Source organism: Solea solea, chromosome 17, assembly GCF_958295425.1.
Source record: "Solea solea chromosome 17, fSolSol10.1, whole genome shotgun sequence".
NCBI lineage: Eukaryota > Metazoa > Chordata > Actinopteri > Pleuronectiformes > Soleidae > Solea > Solea solea.
Genome location: NC_081150.1, coordinates 13,504,674 through 13,518,636, shown reverse-complemented (window position 1 = coordinate 13,518,636; position 13,963 = coordinate 13,504,674). Strand labels below are relative to the sequence as shown.

Here is a 13,963-nt window from a genome sequence, read left to right as displayed (position 1 = left end):
ACATACAACTTACCACGCAGCATCCACCTATTCGTGCATACATATTTTTGCAGACTAGCACTTATGAAACTTTGAATGAATAGGCAAGTGTAATAGTACTTGCACCAAATGTTGTATACTCAAGAATGAATACAAGTCAGAAAACAATGGTTTATTTTTGTTCAAATCAAAGAAAACTACAACAGGGATAGTTGAAATTAGATGCTATGCAAAACTAAATGTTTACAGTATCAGCATTTTACATTTTGATTGCAAGCTATGGTAACAGAAAGAGTATAAAAATGTCACATAACTAATATGGCATCTGGATAAAAAGCATACTACTAGAATTTGACGATGGAAACACATTATCTAGGCTGTGGAGCTCTTCTCCAAACAGGGATCGCTCTCGCTCTCCATTAATAAATTAATCATTGCTGTTAGTAGTGGGCAATCCTCCCAAAAACCACACCATGACACACAAACACAACCCGTAGTCTTTCTTCTCAATTTTGAAATGTACTGTTAAGAACATCCAGGCTCAGTTTTTATTGTGTATTTTTAAGTGTTTTAACATTTTTATCCAACAAAGTTTTCTGACATCTATTTGAATAGAATATATGACAATATGTCCAGTTCTTTACTTCTAGCTTCTGGTCTGTTATGCTGCCAGACATTTGAAAGGTTTTGGATACCCACATGGAAAAGTCTCTTTTGATATAGACACATGATACAATCTAGTAGACAATCAATCTGTTGGTTTGTTGACATGGATCCATGTTGACATGGATTATGCTTCAACCAAGTGTAAATGTCATATAATGTCACCTCTAAAATTCTCATGGAACTGTTCCAGATTAGTCATGGTGTGATTTCTCAGATCGCCCACTCCTATTTACAACTATCACCTCTATCCTCTTGATGCACAAACATCTGTTTCCTGCCAAGTACAACCCCATTTCAATATAAAGCCCAAATGTCTTACTTTACTGGTTTTGAAACCACAACCTTTTCCCAAAAATAGTATGCTGCGAAAACCCACCCCTTATCAAACTGACGATGTTGTCCATATACACAGATCCTAAAGATGCTGTGGAAATGTAGTGCAGTGTAAAATCCTTCCAGGTGTGTGTAGCAGGACAACCTGTCACCAATGCCTTTACTTTGCTGCCTGCTGAGCCTGACGTCGCAGCAGGACGTATATCTTCTCCTTGATCCAGTCTTTGTTGTATGGTTGGTATGTCTGGGTGTCAGCTCTGTACCTGTTAAAAAAACGAAAATGATTTGTTAATGGGATATAACCAACACACCTGCTGTAAACAAGGTTTCCATTGAAATACAGTGACTGGTTCACTGATCAGATCATACTTACACAAGACAGCTAAGATCAGCCAAGTCATCAATGAAGTCAAACAACTGGCTAATGTCATAGGTGATGGAGGGGCTGTTTGGATTCATCCTCTTCAGATGTTCTTCATACATTTTGCAAACACCTGGAAAAAAACAAGCAGAACATGCTAAACAGAAGCAAAACCATTTCCCAACAGTGTGCATCCACAATATGTTAGAGAAAATATATATAATTTTGTGATTTGAATTTTGCACCATTGTCAGCTGAGTATTTCAGAAACCACTTATCTACTGGGATTTTCAAAACAGAAACTATCCAGTGAATGACCTAAAAATGAAATACCTTATTGATATAAGAGGTCAGAGGAGAGTGACTAGTCCAAATAAATATAAAAGGCAACACTTTTTCAAATAACCACACGTATAACAACCAAGGTACGCAGAAGGACATGCAAAGCACATTAAAACTTGAAGCAGGTGGACTACAGCCACTCGCCACTTTATTAGGCGTCATGTACAGCTAATAAAGTGATCAGTGAACATCCATCCATCCATCTTCTACTGCTTTGGGGTTTTTTTTGACTTCACCTATTGAGATTCATCAGCCTTGTGTTTTTTTGGCAAACTCACCTTCCATGCATTCGTTCACTGACTCATAGTCAGCATATGTGCGGCCCTCAGGTCTCTTGGTGGGTTGGACAAGCAAAATTGTGTGCGACTGAACAAAAGAAAAAGTGTAAGTGCACGTTATATTTGTAACATCAAGTACCAGATTTATGCAGTCAATTTCTTCTGACACACTCCGAGTAGTTTCCTCTCCAAGGATTTTCAACCAGGAGTTGCTGGTATGCTGGTACATCACACTGTAATATTAACGTAATGGCTGGTGTTTCGCAAAATACCACATCTGCTTAAATCATTTGCACATAAAAAAACAGACAAATAATATTTAATTACAATCATAAGGGGCTTGTAGCCACAACAAACGACAACATATGAAGTAGTAGCAGAAGTGCGTTAGCCTCGTAGCTCGTTAGCTTAGCTGTGAATGAATTAACAGGAGCTAATGTCAATGAAACAGGACGTTTTATCCACATTAGACGTTAAAAATAACACGCTTACCATGTTTATACTGCCTACGGAACGTGTCTACTTCTCAGGTACAAAAAAACTGCACAAAACCGTTGATTGTTGCTTCAGAATTCTCCGTGCGAAATAGCTGCTGCTGGGGCAAAAGAAATCAGAGGAAGTGATACAAGCATTGTTCCGGTTGTAGAAGTGAATTGCTTTCAAAATAAAGGTTTGGTTTCATAATAAGAGTCTTGTAATCTAGTTTGTCTTTTGTAGGCTATGGATCTTTTTCCAGTGACAGAAAAATAAATATAGTTTATTTTAGTAAAATGAATTAAAGAAATAATATATAGTACTTAATCCCGTCTTGGATTAAAGAGAAGTAGCCTACTGAATCGTAACAAAGAAAGTAGCAAAAGTAATAGTATTTATTGTGTATGTAGGTATGTGGTGACTCAAAACTGAATTTGACTAGCGTTTTTCATTTTCTTAAGATTCATTTTAGTTTGGGAAAACAACTGCAATGCAATTTTGGTAATGCTATGAGAGAGAAAAAATAAACCACACATCTATGTCAAGGTTAACAATGGCTAAAGGTTTATTGATCATGTTAAGTAGAATTTAACTCTTGTAATCACATTGACCTCATTTTACTTTACTCTAAACCATAAGGCAAAGCACAAATGAATAAAGTGAATGTCACAAAAAAATTCAATAACATCAGAGATCATGTGAGTTTGAATGTGAGAGCATTAAGTTATTAAAAATGTCAATTCTGATGTTTCAATGAAATTGGGTACATTTCACGACACATTTTCTTGTCTTTGACTGTAAATACTTAGAGAGAAAACCGGCTTATGTGCTGGAGGTAAAACTGTGTGCAGTGTTATGCCCTTGCTCTCAGAGCACCCATGAGTGACCCTCTTCTTGGCATCCCCCTGAGAGGTGGGAGTCGGGGCTCCATCGCCACATGCCCACACTCCATGTGGCAGATTTCCAGAGACGCAAAGTTATTGGCATTTCCGTGGCAGCTTCCATACCAGAAATCAACACATTTACCAGTGGCCAAGTCATAGTAAACCCGGAGCACCCATGTATCACAGGGCCCCTCATCACGAGGCAGCGTGCACACATCACCAGTGGGTGGAGTGACTGAGGGTGGTGAGTGCACCTGAGCAAGGAGAGGAGAAAGTGAAGTTACTGTGATCTTTTGGGATTTTTAAATCATTTAAAAACATAGGGGTACTCCACTGATTTGTTGTTGTGCTGCACATCACATTTTTTTGAGCCCAAATCAGTGGAATGACCCTTTAATTTAATTTAATTAAGTTTGAAGTTTGAAGTTCACTGAAATAAGATGAGTAAAAGATGTGACTCCTACCTCAGCTGCCTGATACTCTGGACATCCAGCTCTGCCAAATCCTTGAGCTGGAGTCACCTCATCTGAACAACAGCCATACCTAAAGAAGATGTGAAAGTCCAAACATTTATTTGAGGTGTTTTATATTGTTCCAATAAGCAATTCATCATTTTAATGTTACCGTCACATGTTGGTAACAGGGAGGGGATCCAAGAAGAAGAAGAATTACCTAGTGTCAACACAGTCATAGTCATCGTGGGGACAGCCTTCGTTCTCGGGTCCAGTGGCAGAGGTCAGGCCATCGGGACAACAGCCATGAAATGAATGTCCACAGTGAGGGACATTCACAGGAGAGTGGGGATCGTAAGCATTACTGGTCTGTGGCCCAGAAGCTAAAGCAAATAAACACAGATTATCATGTATTCCAATCACAACATGGAAACAGATAAGTGTTCTTTATTGTTTTCCTGGCTGATCAGTGTAGATAATGTGACATAAATTCAAAACAACTTTTAGGTTGCAGGAATAAAACAGTTGCATTTTATTGTATAATCGTAATATTGTTTTTATAGTATAGCAGCATAGAAACAAGTTGAGCTTTGTGTATGTAAATAAGAGAGCTACAATAAACAAGAACACACTGAAATCATGATTTAGAGAAGAACAGTAACATATTATGGGTACAGGTTGTATATTGCCATAGATTAAACATAATAATATAGACATAATATAGAATATTTGCACAAATGATCTTCTCCTACATACCTGAAGGCTCCTCTGTAACATGGGGCACATATCCTCTAATGATGCTCTCATGTGGTGTTGGATCCTGTACACTTGGAACCACTAAGAACAAACTGCATTTATTAACATGCAAGCACAAATAAAAAGTAAAATACTCAAAAACAAGAAGGAGTTCAGTTTGGCTCACTCTGGGCTCCGTGGCATGCTTGTGTGTTGCATTCCTCCACAGAAACAGGTCTGCTGTCTAGTCCACACTGAGTCTCAGGGTACGGGTTCAAATCTGTGTCGAAACAGTTCACCCTCCTCTCCCTCACACCCCCACCACAGCTCCGAGTGCACTGCAGACAGCGAAGGAGAGAGGCACAAATGGTACACTACCAATTAATATTAGGGCCCGAGCACAACAGGAAGTGAGCCATTTTGAATTTGGCGTCCATCTTGGTCATTTGCATGTTTCCGAAATGAACAAAGTTGTTTGAGCACAATAATTGCACCACATAAACAAAAAAACACATCAATTTATACTAAACATATCAAAGATGAGAAGTTAGCAAAAGGTATTGCAGATTCAGAAGTGTGTGGCCACGGCAACCATCAGAAACAAAACAGGAAGTGGAACTGTAACTTTGCCATACATTAATCAATCGGCTCAAAACTTGACATGTGTCACAAGAGACCGACCCTGAACACATCTACAAACATGAACTAGGCCCAACAGGAAGTCAGCCATTTCGAATTTAGCCAGGAAACAGGAAGTGCCTTTTAATTTCGCCATATATTGAGCGATTGGCTCGAAACCTAATAAATGATACAAGAGACCTGGCCAGACATCATCAACACATTAGAATTAAGTCAAGGGCATAGCACCACCTGCTGGCAGCACAGCGGATGCGAGGGCCGCACAATGCTGCCTGTAGCTTTTGTTGTAATTACTTTAAACTACTATTTTAATGTATAAATACACAAAATGTATTCATCATTTTACCTGATAGCCATGTGGAACTTTTGTTCCTGTTGTATGTTTCCCCACTGTCCATTTTTGTGCTACCCCTTCCCTTTTGGCTGGGACACAGCAGGGAAAAGGTACATGACTTTTTCCCATCCCTCATGTTTTGTGCTGAACCTTCCCTTCCTGTACCTCCTTCTTTTACACGACACAACTCAGAGGTTGTCATGTCTGTTATTCTTGTTATGTCCTCACTCACCAGTCCGTACTCGGTCACGTGCCAGGTGATGTGCGTGTGACAGGCAGGTCTTCGGCACGCCTTGACAGTAGGAGGTCGTTCCAGTCCACTGCAGGCGTGGTCATCCAGATGTTCTAGTCCTGGTCCCACACAGATCACCTCCCTTGCCTTCACACCTTCCCCACAGGTAACTGAACACTGGCCGTCATATGCAAGGAGTAAATAGTATCTTGTTAATTAAATGAGTGACCAATAGGTCAAACAGTTTGAGGGTTAGGACTGTGGACTGTGCTTTAGACCTTTCATATTCTACAAGTCTTTTTTTTTTTATATATAGAACATCAAGTTCCTCCTGTTCATAAACAATGTACCTGAGTGTGTATGATAATGTTTAATGTCTCTGCTGTATAATACAAACCACACTGTAGCTTGAGACACTGTACTCAGCAGCACACGGATGCATGTTGCACGCCTGTTGACTGTGAGGCCTCTGCAGGTGCTGGCTGATGCAGTGAGTCTCTTCCACCACGTGGGGGTTCATTGGATCCTGAAGCCAGCACTCCACACTGCGGTGCTGCATGCCCCCACTGCAGTTGGCCGAGCACTCCCCGAACACACCAGTTTTATAGACGTACGTGTGCGTCTCGCTTGGCTCAGGTGCGACAGAACCAGCGGAGGGCAAGTCAGTGACATCTTCATCTAAGCCCATAAACTCTTCATGGGTCAGCATCTGGAATAAAGATGAATTATCATTTCTTCTGAAGGAGGGGAAAGTCAAGTAAATCAACAACCAAAAGCTAAAAAAAAAAGTAGAGCATGACATTTTAAATGTGTATTATTTCTGTTCTCACCCTGCAGATGCCTTGCACACAGATATCAGTGCGGCCCCCGCCGTAGCATGGTGTTCCATCTATCACTGCAGGGCTTTGGCGATAGAAGAAGCTCTCTTCTCTTGGGAGACAGTTGAGCTCACATGGGTTGCTCGCTATTATTTAGGTTGCAGACATGACAAAGCAATAATCAGATATTATCTGTGCATGATTTTGAGTTTACCAGATTTAAATACTGCCATGGTTTAATATACTGTATAATAACAGGTCAAACCTCCATGGTAAGGCACCCATGAGTAATAAATGCCCTGAAAGTCAAATCTGTCAAAGTGGGAGCATTGCTCTTCCCTGAAGTCCATGGACCCAACTGGACATTCCTGCAGATACACAACATTTCTGCATTACTGCTGCTGTTGTTGTTGTTGTTGTTGTTTTAGAGTGCAGTTTGTGGGCTGGTGTCATTAATAATTAAGGCAAAAATAATCTATAAGGGTAATTACCTGTGTGTTGCAGGTTTGGAATGAATTGGGGGATCCTATGCAGTTATGTCCACCGTCTGTTCTGCAGGAGAAAGAGAAAAGGCTGCAAATATAGTTTTTGTACATTTTAAAGGTGTCGATAATTACAGTGTCAAATCCAACGGGGACGCTCATTTCAAAATCTGTTATCAGAGAGGCTAAAAACTCATCGTCACAATTCTCTATGTTTTACCTTGACGTGATACATTTCCTGGTTCTCTTTGCCACTCCTGTGCCACATGTGCGGCTGCAGGACCCATAGGCCCCGAACTCTCCCCAGTAGTCGCGAGATGTCCGCGTTAACTGTAAAAAAAAAATAAAATAGTATACACAGTAAAACACACAGTAAAACTCGCTCATGCTGCTGCACCACAATGTGCTCACACACACATGATGATATAGTGTCCGACCACAAACCACCAGCACATACTATGAGTATGTTAGAGGCACCGAAATAGAAGCTGGAACATTTGGCCGCAAACCATCACCACGCATGTTATATAACTGTGTGAAACTGCTATTATTCATGTGCTTTACAGTATGTGCAAACGATATAATATGAAACACTTACAGTTAAAGCAGGTATAGCCAGCAGCTGTAGGAGACCCAGGACTAGCAGGATGTTCATGTTCACCAAAATCCACTGATGAACTACACTGTTATGAATAACAACTGAGTATTTCAAATGACTTCAAAGTACTATTTCATAAAAATCCAGTATGTGCAATCAGTCCATTACTACTTGTATGTATAGCAGATAACACTTGAGTGCTGATTTCTTTGATACTACTTAAAATAATACACATAAAGAGTTGGATAATACATAATAACAAAGCTCAATAAACATTACCTTACCTCGTTGAAGTGACTTTAACAGCTCCTCGACCTGCAGTGCAGAGGGACATGCATCTCAGTGGTGATGGTAGGCAATGACACCCTGCTTTCTTTCTTTCTTTCTTTATTCTCACCCACTCTCTGCTCACCAGCTCCACAGCCCAAGTGTCAGGTTTCAACCGCAAAAAACACCCATTCCCCCCTATAAAATTTCATCTTCTTGTTTAGACGATAAAAAGACATGTCGTCCATTCCAACAATGTTGTCTTTAAAGTTGAATCAACTCATTTATTTGAAGAAAAACAAAGAAGAGAATGTGTTATTTGGTGCACAAACCGACAGCGGAGAAGAAAAACAAGGTTTTTGAACACACAGGATTTCATTTCAAACCGAAAGCACATAAAAGTTATTACACAAGAAACCAAATAAAGTGTGATCTGTGCGGTGAAAGATTTATCGATTCCTCCACACGTTGCTCTCCATCTGTTGTCCCTTTTGCACTCATCTCATAACCACTAAGTACAGAGCCGCCTGTCAGAGCAGAGGTGCTGCTGGGAGGCAAACATGGCCTAAGTTTATATTTAGACTTATTTTAGTGTGAAACCACAGTGGAGTATGGCTGGACGGGAGAAGGAATATGGAAGATGTAACACCGGGGGAGTCGGAGGAGAGTAACATTCCTGTGCCAAGATTTCGGCATGTTGAAGGAGCCATCCAGGCGGATGAGAGTGAAACATATACTTTAGTCTTATGAATGAATGCAGAGTGTCTGAGTGCTGGAAGAAAATAAGTATGATGTGGGTCTGAGTGTGTTTGAGTTCGTTAGTGGGTGTGTGGGGAGTAAAAAAAAAAATGTCGATGACAACATAAATGCTATAATCATTTGTTGACACGCACGCAGAACAGGTTGAAACTCTAAATGGTCGAGTCATCACCTACAGTAAAGACAGCAGCACATTACAATCTAATATGTAAGCAATGTGACAAATTATACTATATTATTTTTTTACTAATTATACTCCAAATTTTTTTTTTTTAAGGCTTTGTCCTGTTAAATTCAAAAAACATACACATACACATATATTGCCATTCGAAAGTCTCATTAAAGGGCCAGTGAGCAGGATTTGGTGGCATCTAGGGGTGAAGTGACATTATTACTTATTGTAAAGAACTGAAAACCTTTTGGTTTGGCTGGTGATAAAAAATGTTGGAGGGGTTGTATTTTAATGAAAAGAGAAAAAAGTGTTGCCTCTTGGTGAGACTCAGTCATCACATGTCTCACCTGCTGTGGAGAAGACGTGTGTCCACACTGACGCCGACAGATCTGCCGCGGAGCACAAGAGCGTGTCCCGGTAACTACCAGAGTTAGATGTTTATATCTGATTATCTGAGAGTTTTCCTATCTTTTGTATTGGAAGGGCCACCACTATAGCAAGAGTATATGGTAAAGATTTGTGCGCCCCACAGGAACAGGAAATACGTCACTTGACCGGCACTCGCTGTGAACAAGCGAGAGAACGTCTTTAAACCACATTTGACCACAGATTACACACAGACTTTCCATGTTTTTATAATTTACATTAGATGATTCCTATCTTCTTCTTCTTCATGTCAGACTGGTGGGGCGGCACCCTAGCGCCCTCTATGGACGGGCCAGGGTTCACAACCCGGTTGGAACAAGGGCATTGTTCCAAATTTGCATGTTCCTCCCACAGTCCAAAAACATGCAGAGTTGAGGATTAATTAGACAAATTGGACCCTCTAAATTGGACCAACTGAATTGACCGTAGGTGTCAGAGTGAGAATGGATGGTTGTTTGTCTCTATATGTGGCCCTGTGATGGACTGGCAACCTGTCCAGGGTGTACTTGGTGTCAGCTGGGACTGGCACCGGTGAACCCCTGTGACCCTTTTGTGGAGGATAAAGTGGTACAAGATGGATAGATGGATCCTGTGTTTGATGTGTCCAGTTTGGGCTACTGTACAAACATGGTAGCGCAACATGGCGGAAGCCGTGATAAGAAGGTCCTGCTCCCCCATGTAATATAAAGTATCAAAAACAGGTGACAATAAATGATTGAAAACATAATAAATATTGTGTTCAATATCCCTTAATAGATTGTCTAAATCCTGCACACTGGGCCTTTAAATCATTGTTTCAAAGCCATGAAAACCTCTTGATAACATGTCATATATGAAGCCATCGCTTCCAGACGTTCCCAACACACGTCCCCGTCCAAAACCACCCCACTTCAGTATTGTTTTTCTTCCATAAGGAAAAACAAAAAAAGTCAGTCCGTGTGTGTGTGTGTGTGTGTGTGTGTGCGTCCCTCAGAGCTGCCGGTTCAGTTTCTGCACTTGCTTCTCTTTGGCTTCGAAGGCACTCTTGGTGGTGAACAGGTCGTCCACCGAATCCATGATCTCCTGCATTTCTCTGGACAGCTCGGAGTAGCTCTCCTTCAGCTCGTCCTGCTGCTGCCTCAGGTCCACGGCCGCGCGCATCAGCTCGGTGGCCTGGTGGCTGCAGTTGCTCCGCAGCTGCTCCACGTCTGACAGCAGCACCTCCATGCTCTTCATCAGCTGCTGCAGAGAGTCAACGGTCCCCTCGAACCCGGACGTGTCCAGACTCTGTACTTTAGAGTTATCTGGGACCTGGTATTCAGACTCCAGGTCTGACTTTTGGCCTTTCTCCATCCTTCTGCTCAGTATGTCAGTTATCTGGAAGAGAAATGAATCATTTATGAGCAGCCAGTGACTGTTAAAGGCTACAGGAGCAGATTTAGGAGCTGTTGAGAAAAGGTTGATGGTATTTTAAAGGTGCTCCAACACTCTTTTTCAGCTAGTGAGAGGTTTAAGCCCTTCGCAGGAGGCGACTAATCTCCTCCACTTGGACACCTGTGTCCAGTGTGTGTGTTTACTTGTATTTGTTTCCTCTTTAGGACCTTTTCTGGCATAAACACTGGCCTTGTCAGGACCAGTAGTCCTCATGGAGACCAGAACCTGCTCCTAATGAGGCAGTAACTAATTTCTGGGGAACTGGGTCTAAAAATGAAAAATGTGTGTGCGTCTAAGTGGCCTTTCACTGACGTGTTGCCCCGTAATCCACTTAGGACAGCTAACATAAAGAACTCACGACAGACTAGCGCTGTCTTGGGTGAAAGACAGGCGGGACATCAGATTACGTGGTGCTTCCCTCCTCCTTAGTTGTGGCAGTCTGAGCAGACAGATTAACCCCGTCTTCATGAAGTCATCTGTGGTGGATGCCCTCGACTCTCATGCTCGTGCACACACACACACACACTAAGTCTGAGCTTCCTTCTCTCTGCCGGCTCACATTTTCCTGTCAGAATTTGTTCATTCCTCTGTGCGAGCTCACACAGACGGTAAATTAAATGGTGTGCTATAGCAATTTTGTTGAATTGTGTTGGATTCTATGTCAATGATTTCCTCTGATTATAAAGTAAAAACATGTCAATAGCCACTGGAAATGTAGACTGTATGAATTAATTCAATAAAATTGACAAGCAGTACCATAATCTCACCTTTTTGAACAAAAATATAGCCCATTTATGTAAAAAAAGGCTAGCGTTTATTCCATTTCTTTAAATACAAAGCTTCTAAAAAACTATTATTGATCATATTATCTCATTTAATTGACTAACTGATTATTCCTGTGACAAATTCCACCTGTTTGAAGAGCCAGCAAACGTTCTTACCCTTTAAATGGCTTTAAAGATAAGGAGAGTAAGTGCTGAGCTCACCGCCGCCGCCCGCTCTCTTATCAAAACGTGACAACCTGCTCTGGAGGCCAGAGTTAAAACGAAACTATCTTTCTGTGTGAAGTAAATAAAGTGGTGCGTCAGGAAGACAGCAAGAAATGCTTTTATTTAGGACACAGAATTCTGTCATTAACAGTTAAAAAAAACCAAAAAACTTTAGGAAATTGGATTAATTCATCATGTGCAGCAAAATTAAAATTGATTGTAAAGGACTGTGGTGAGAGAGGGAGCTTTTATTTGTTTCAGAGGAAAAATATATAACTCTTGAAGTTGCAAATGTAAAAGGAGAAATTCTTAATTGAAGCACAAAAGCAGAATAATGACTGGCAGAATAGAGCAATTTAAAGATACAACATATACAAAAGTCACATCAATGCAGGTAAAATAAGGAAATTAACTCTTACTTGTTTGTGGTTATTCTGTGATCATTGAGGATGTTTCAGCACACAGACTGGAGATGAAGTGAAGCATGGCTCCTGTCCAGGCCACACTGGTTCTGCCCACTCGCTGTGACGACGCTCATGATGTTGCTATTTCTGTCCCGACTCTGAAGGCTGATAATCAGCGGTGCACAAAGTGAGTGACGTATGTACATTAACTACAGTAAGGCCACTCACCATTCTCATTCACCGTGAAATAAACTGCGTTTGAAAGGTTTTTATTTATGCTGCAGAGTTCATCCAGTATGATTAAGAAAAAGACATTTTAACAGAACTTTTCTGCAATATTAATGCTGGTTTAAAAGGGTAGACTGCCACAAATTAATGGTTGTAGCATAAAGAGAAAAAAATCATTATTTTTGAAATCTTTCAAAACGTGTTGAATATTTATTTAGCAAATATCAAACAAAATTCACCTTTTAATACCCACATGTGAGCTGGCTCATTCGGTTTCTGTGAGACATTAATCAAGCATAACGTTCAACTACTAAAACTAATTTTTCTGTTCAGGAAAGCAAGTAAATAACTATAATTTGACACCTAAATCAAGAAATAATAATGTGCCATGGTGGTCTCAGGCTTTAAGACTAAATGTCGGTCTGATGCCATGTTTTAATGTTTTAATTCACAATTTACAATACATTTACATCACACTTTAAATTTGTGTGATGTGAACGTTTTTTTCACTGTCTTCTGATGGATCTTTATATGAATTATGCATAAAATGCACATTTTCCAGCAATTGTTAAGTAAGATGGAATAAAGGAAAAGAAGTGGAGTAAAAAAAAAAACAGCTCCCTCTAATGCATCACTGCCACCACATGGGGGCAGCCTTGTATTTTCGAATTGACTTTTTTTAAGTGTCTTGTATGTAGATGTATGTGTGTATGCCTTCTCCTCCTGTCATGTGTGTTTTAAACTTACTCACCTGTGACAACATGAGTCCATTACACCTAGGTGTTTGCTTAAGGCTCTCAATGCTCACAGAAGAGGTTATGTGTACATTTCAGTGAGTCTCAACACGTGTGACCGGGAACATGTCAGCATGTGTGTGTGTGTGTGTGTGTGTGTGTGTGTGTGTGCAGTGTGGGGGTTCAGGGGTATGGATTATTTCACCCGAGGTCGTATTCAGAGGGAGCAGCCAAGCGTGAGGCGTGGAGGAGAAAGGGGACATTGTTGTGGTCCAGATGAGTGTCAGAGGTGCCTCAGAAAATAGGGGGGGGTTAAAAGAAACACACTTGCAACAACCACATGACCCTTCAGTCCATGTGACCGTGCTTGAACCCCTCGTACAATAGCGAGGCAGATTAAATGTATCAATTCACATTAACGTTGGTATGTGGCTGCAGCTGATTGATGCATATGAAAGGTTTATTAAGTCCAACACCAACACCACTCCTTCTAGTGCTAAGTTTGTTTTTGTTTAAGTGAAGCATTGTCCAATCAAAGATTTCTGAAATAACACTTGTGTCCCAACCTATTCCCCCCCATCCCTTCTCTTTAACCTTATCTCTTTTTTCTTCTCCACCCAAACATCTGGTTTGTCTCCACAGACAACACAATCCCTATAAGTCTAGTATAGCTGAAGCAAAAAAATGTTCACGGCAGTGTTTCCCCCCTACCCCCCTCCCCCTCCCACCTCTGTGATTTACTCACAAGTAAATGAGAGCATTAAAAAGCTCGGCGTCGCTGAAAGAATGACAGAGTTATGGGCCGGTGGCTCGCACACTGCTCTAGCCCTCAGGACATGAGGGAACCAGAAGCTTGTTGTGGTGTCTTTACCCTCGGAGGTGTTACACTATTTATGGACTCTCCCGGGTGTACTTGTGTCTGTGATTTACAGTCGTCCATCTGGTGCTGTTTGGACGTTGCTTT

General features: G+C 41.0%; 2 protein-coding genes across 3 annotated transcripts; both read right to left on the bottom strand.

Annotated features, from left to right (window-relative positions):
* Window positions 1-136: 136 nt before the first annotated feature.
* Window positions 137-2,591, bottom strand: erh (ERH mRNA splicing and mitosis factor). The gene is made up of 4 exons (XM_058613621.1): window positions 2,452-2,591; window positions 1,960-2,047; window positions 1,352-1,472; window positions 137-1,241 (listed from the first exon to the last, which is right to left on the bottom strand). Exons 1-4 carry the CDS (start codon window positions 2,452-2,454, stop codon window positions 1,139-1,141), a joined length of 315 nt encoding a protein of 104 aa, XP_058469604.1. The 5' UTR covers window positions 2,455-2,591; the 3' UTR covers window positions 137-1,138.
* Window positions 2,592-2,974: 383 nt separating this feature from the next.
* Window positions 2,975-12,132, bottom strand: paplnb (papilin b, proteoglycan-like sulfated glycoprotein). 2 transcript variants are annotated; one of them, XM_058614429.1, is made up of 14 exons: window positions 12,053-12,132; window positions 7,892-10,587; window positions 7,608-7,692; window positions 7,230-7,339; window positions 7,019-7,079; window positions 6,793-6,895; window positions 6,540-6,673; window positions 6,107-6,418; window positions 5,710-5,886; window positions 4,692-4,842; window positions 4,526-4,606; window positions 3,990-4,152; window positions 3,782-3,860; window positions 2,975-3,571 (listed from the first exon to the last, which is right to left on the bottom strand). In XM_058614429.1, exons 2-14 carry the CDS (start codon window positions 7,939-7,941, stop codon window positions 3,287-3,289), a joined length of 1,791 nt encoding a protein of 596 aa, XP_058470412.1. In that variant the 5' UTR covers window positions 7,942-10,587; window positions 12,053-12,132; the 3' UTR covers window positions 2,975-3,286. The 2 variants fall into 2 exon arrangements, with proteins under 2 accessions (XP_058470412.1, XP_058470413.1); XM_058614430.1 differs by lacking the exon at window positions 12,053-12,132 and having other exon boundaries at window positions 7,887-7,956.
* Between the last annotated feature and the right edge of the window lie 1,831 nt (window positions 12,133-13,963).

Excerpts from the sequence above, each read along its gene's own strand:
- paplnb (XM_058614429.1), bottom strand. The coding sequence starts at position 7,941 with ATGTCCCTCTGCACTGCAGGTCGAGGAGCTGTTAAAGTCACTTCAACG. Across the intron at positions 7,693-7,891 it reads GTTAAAGTCACTTCAACGAG|TGTAGTTCATCAGTGGATTT; the intron begins GTAAGGTAATGT and ends TATTCATAACAG. Across the intron at positions 6,896-7,018 it reads TCCAAACCTGCAACACACAG|GAATGTCCAGTTGGGTCCAT; the intron begins GTAATTACCCTT and ends GTGTATCTGCAG.
- erh (XM_058613621.1), bottom strand. Across the intron at positions 1,473-1,959 it reads AGTGAACGAATGCATGGAAG|GTGTTTGCAAAATGTATGAA; the intron begins GTGAGTTTGCCA and ends GTTTTTTTCCAG. Across the intron at positions 1,242-1,351 it reads GCTGATCTTAGCTGTCTTGT|GTACAGAGCTGACACCCAGA; the intron begins GTAAGTATGATC and ends TTTTTTTAACAG.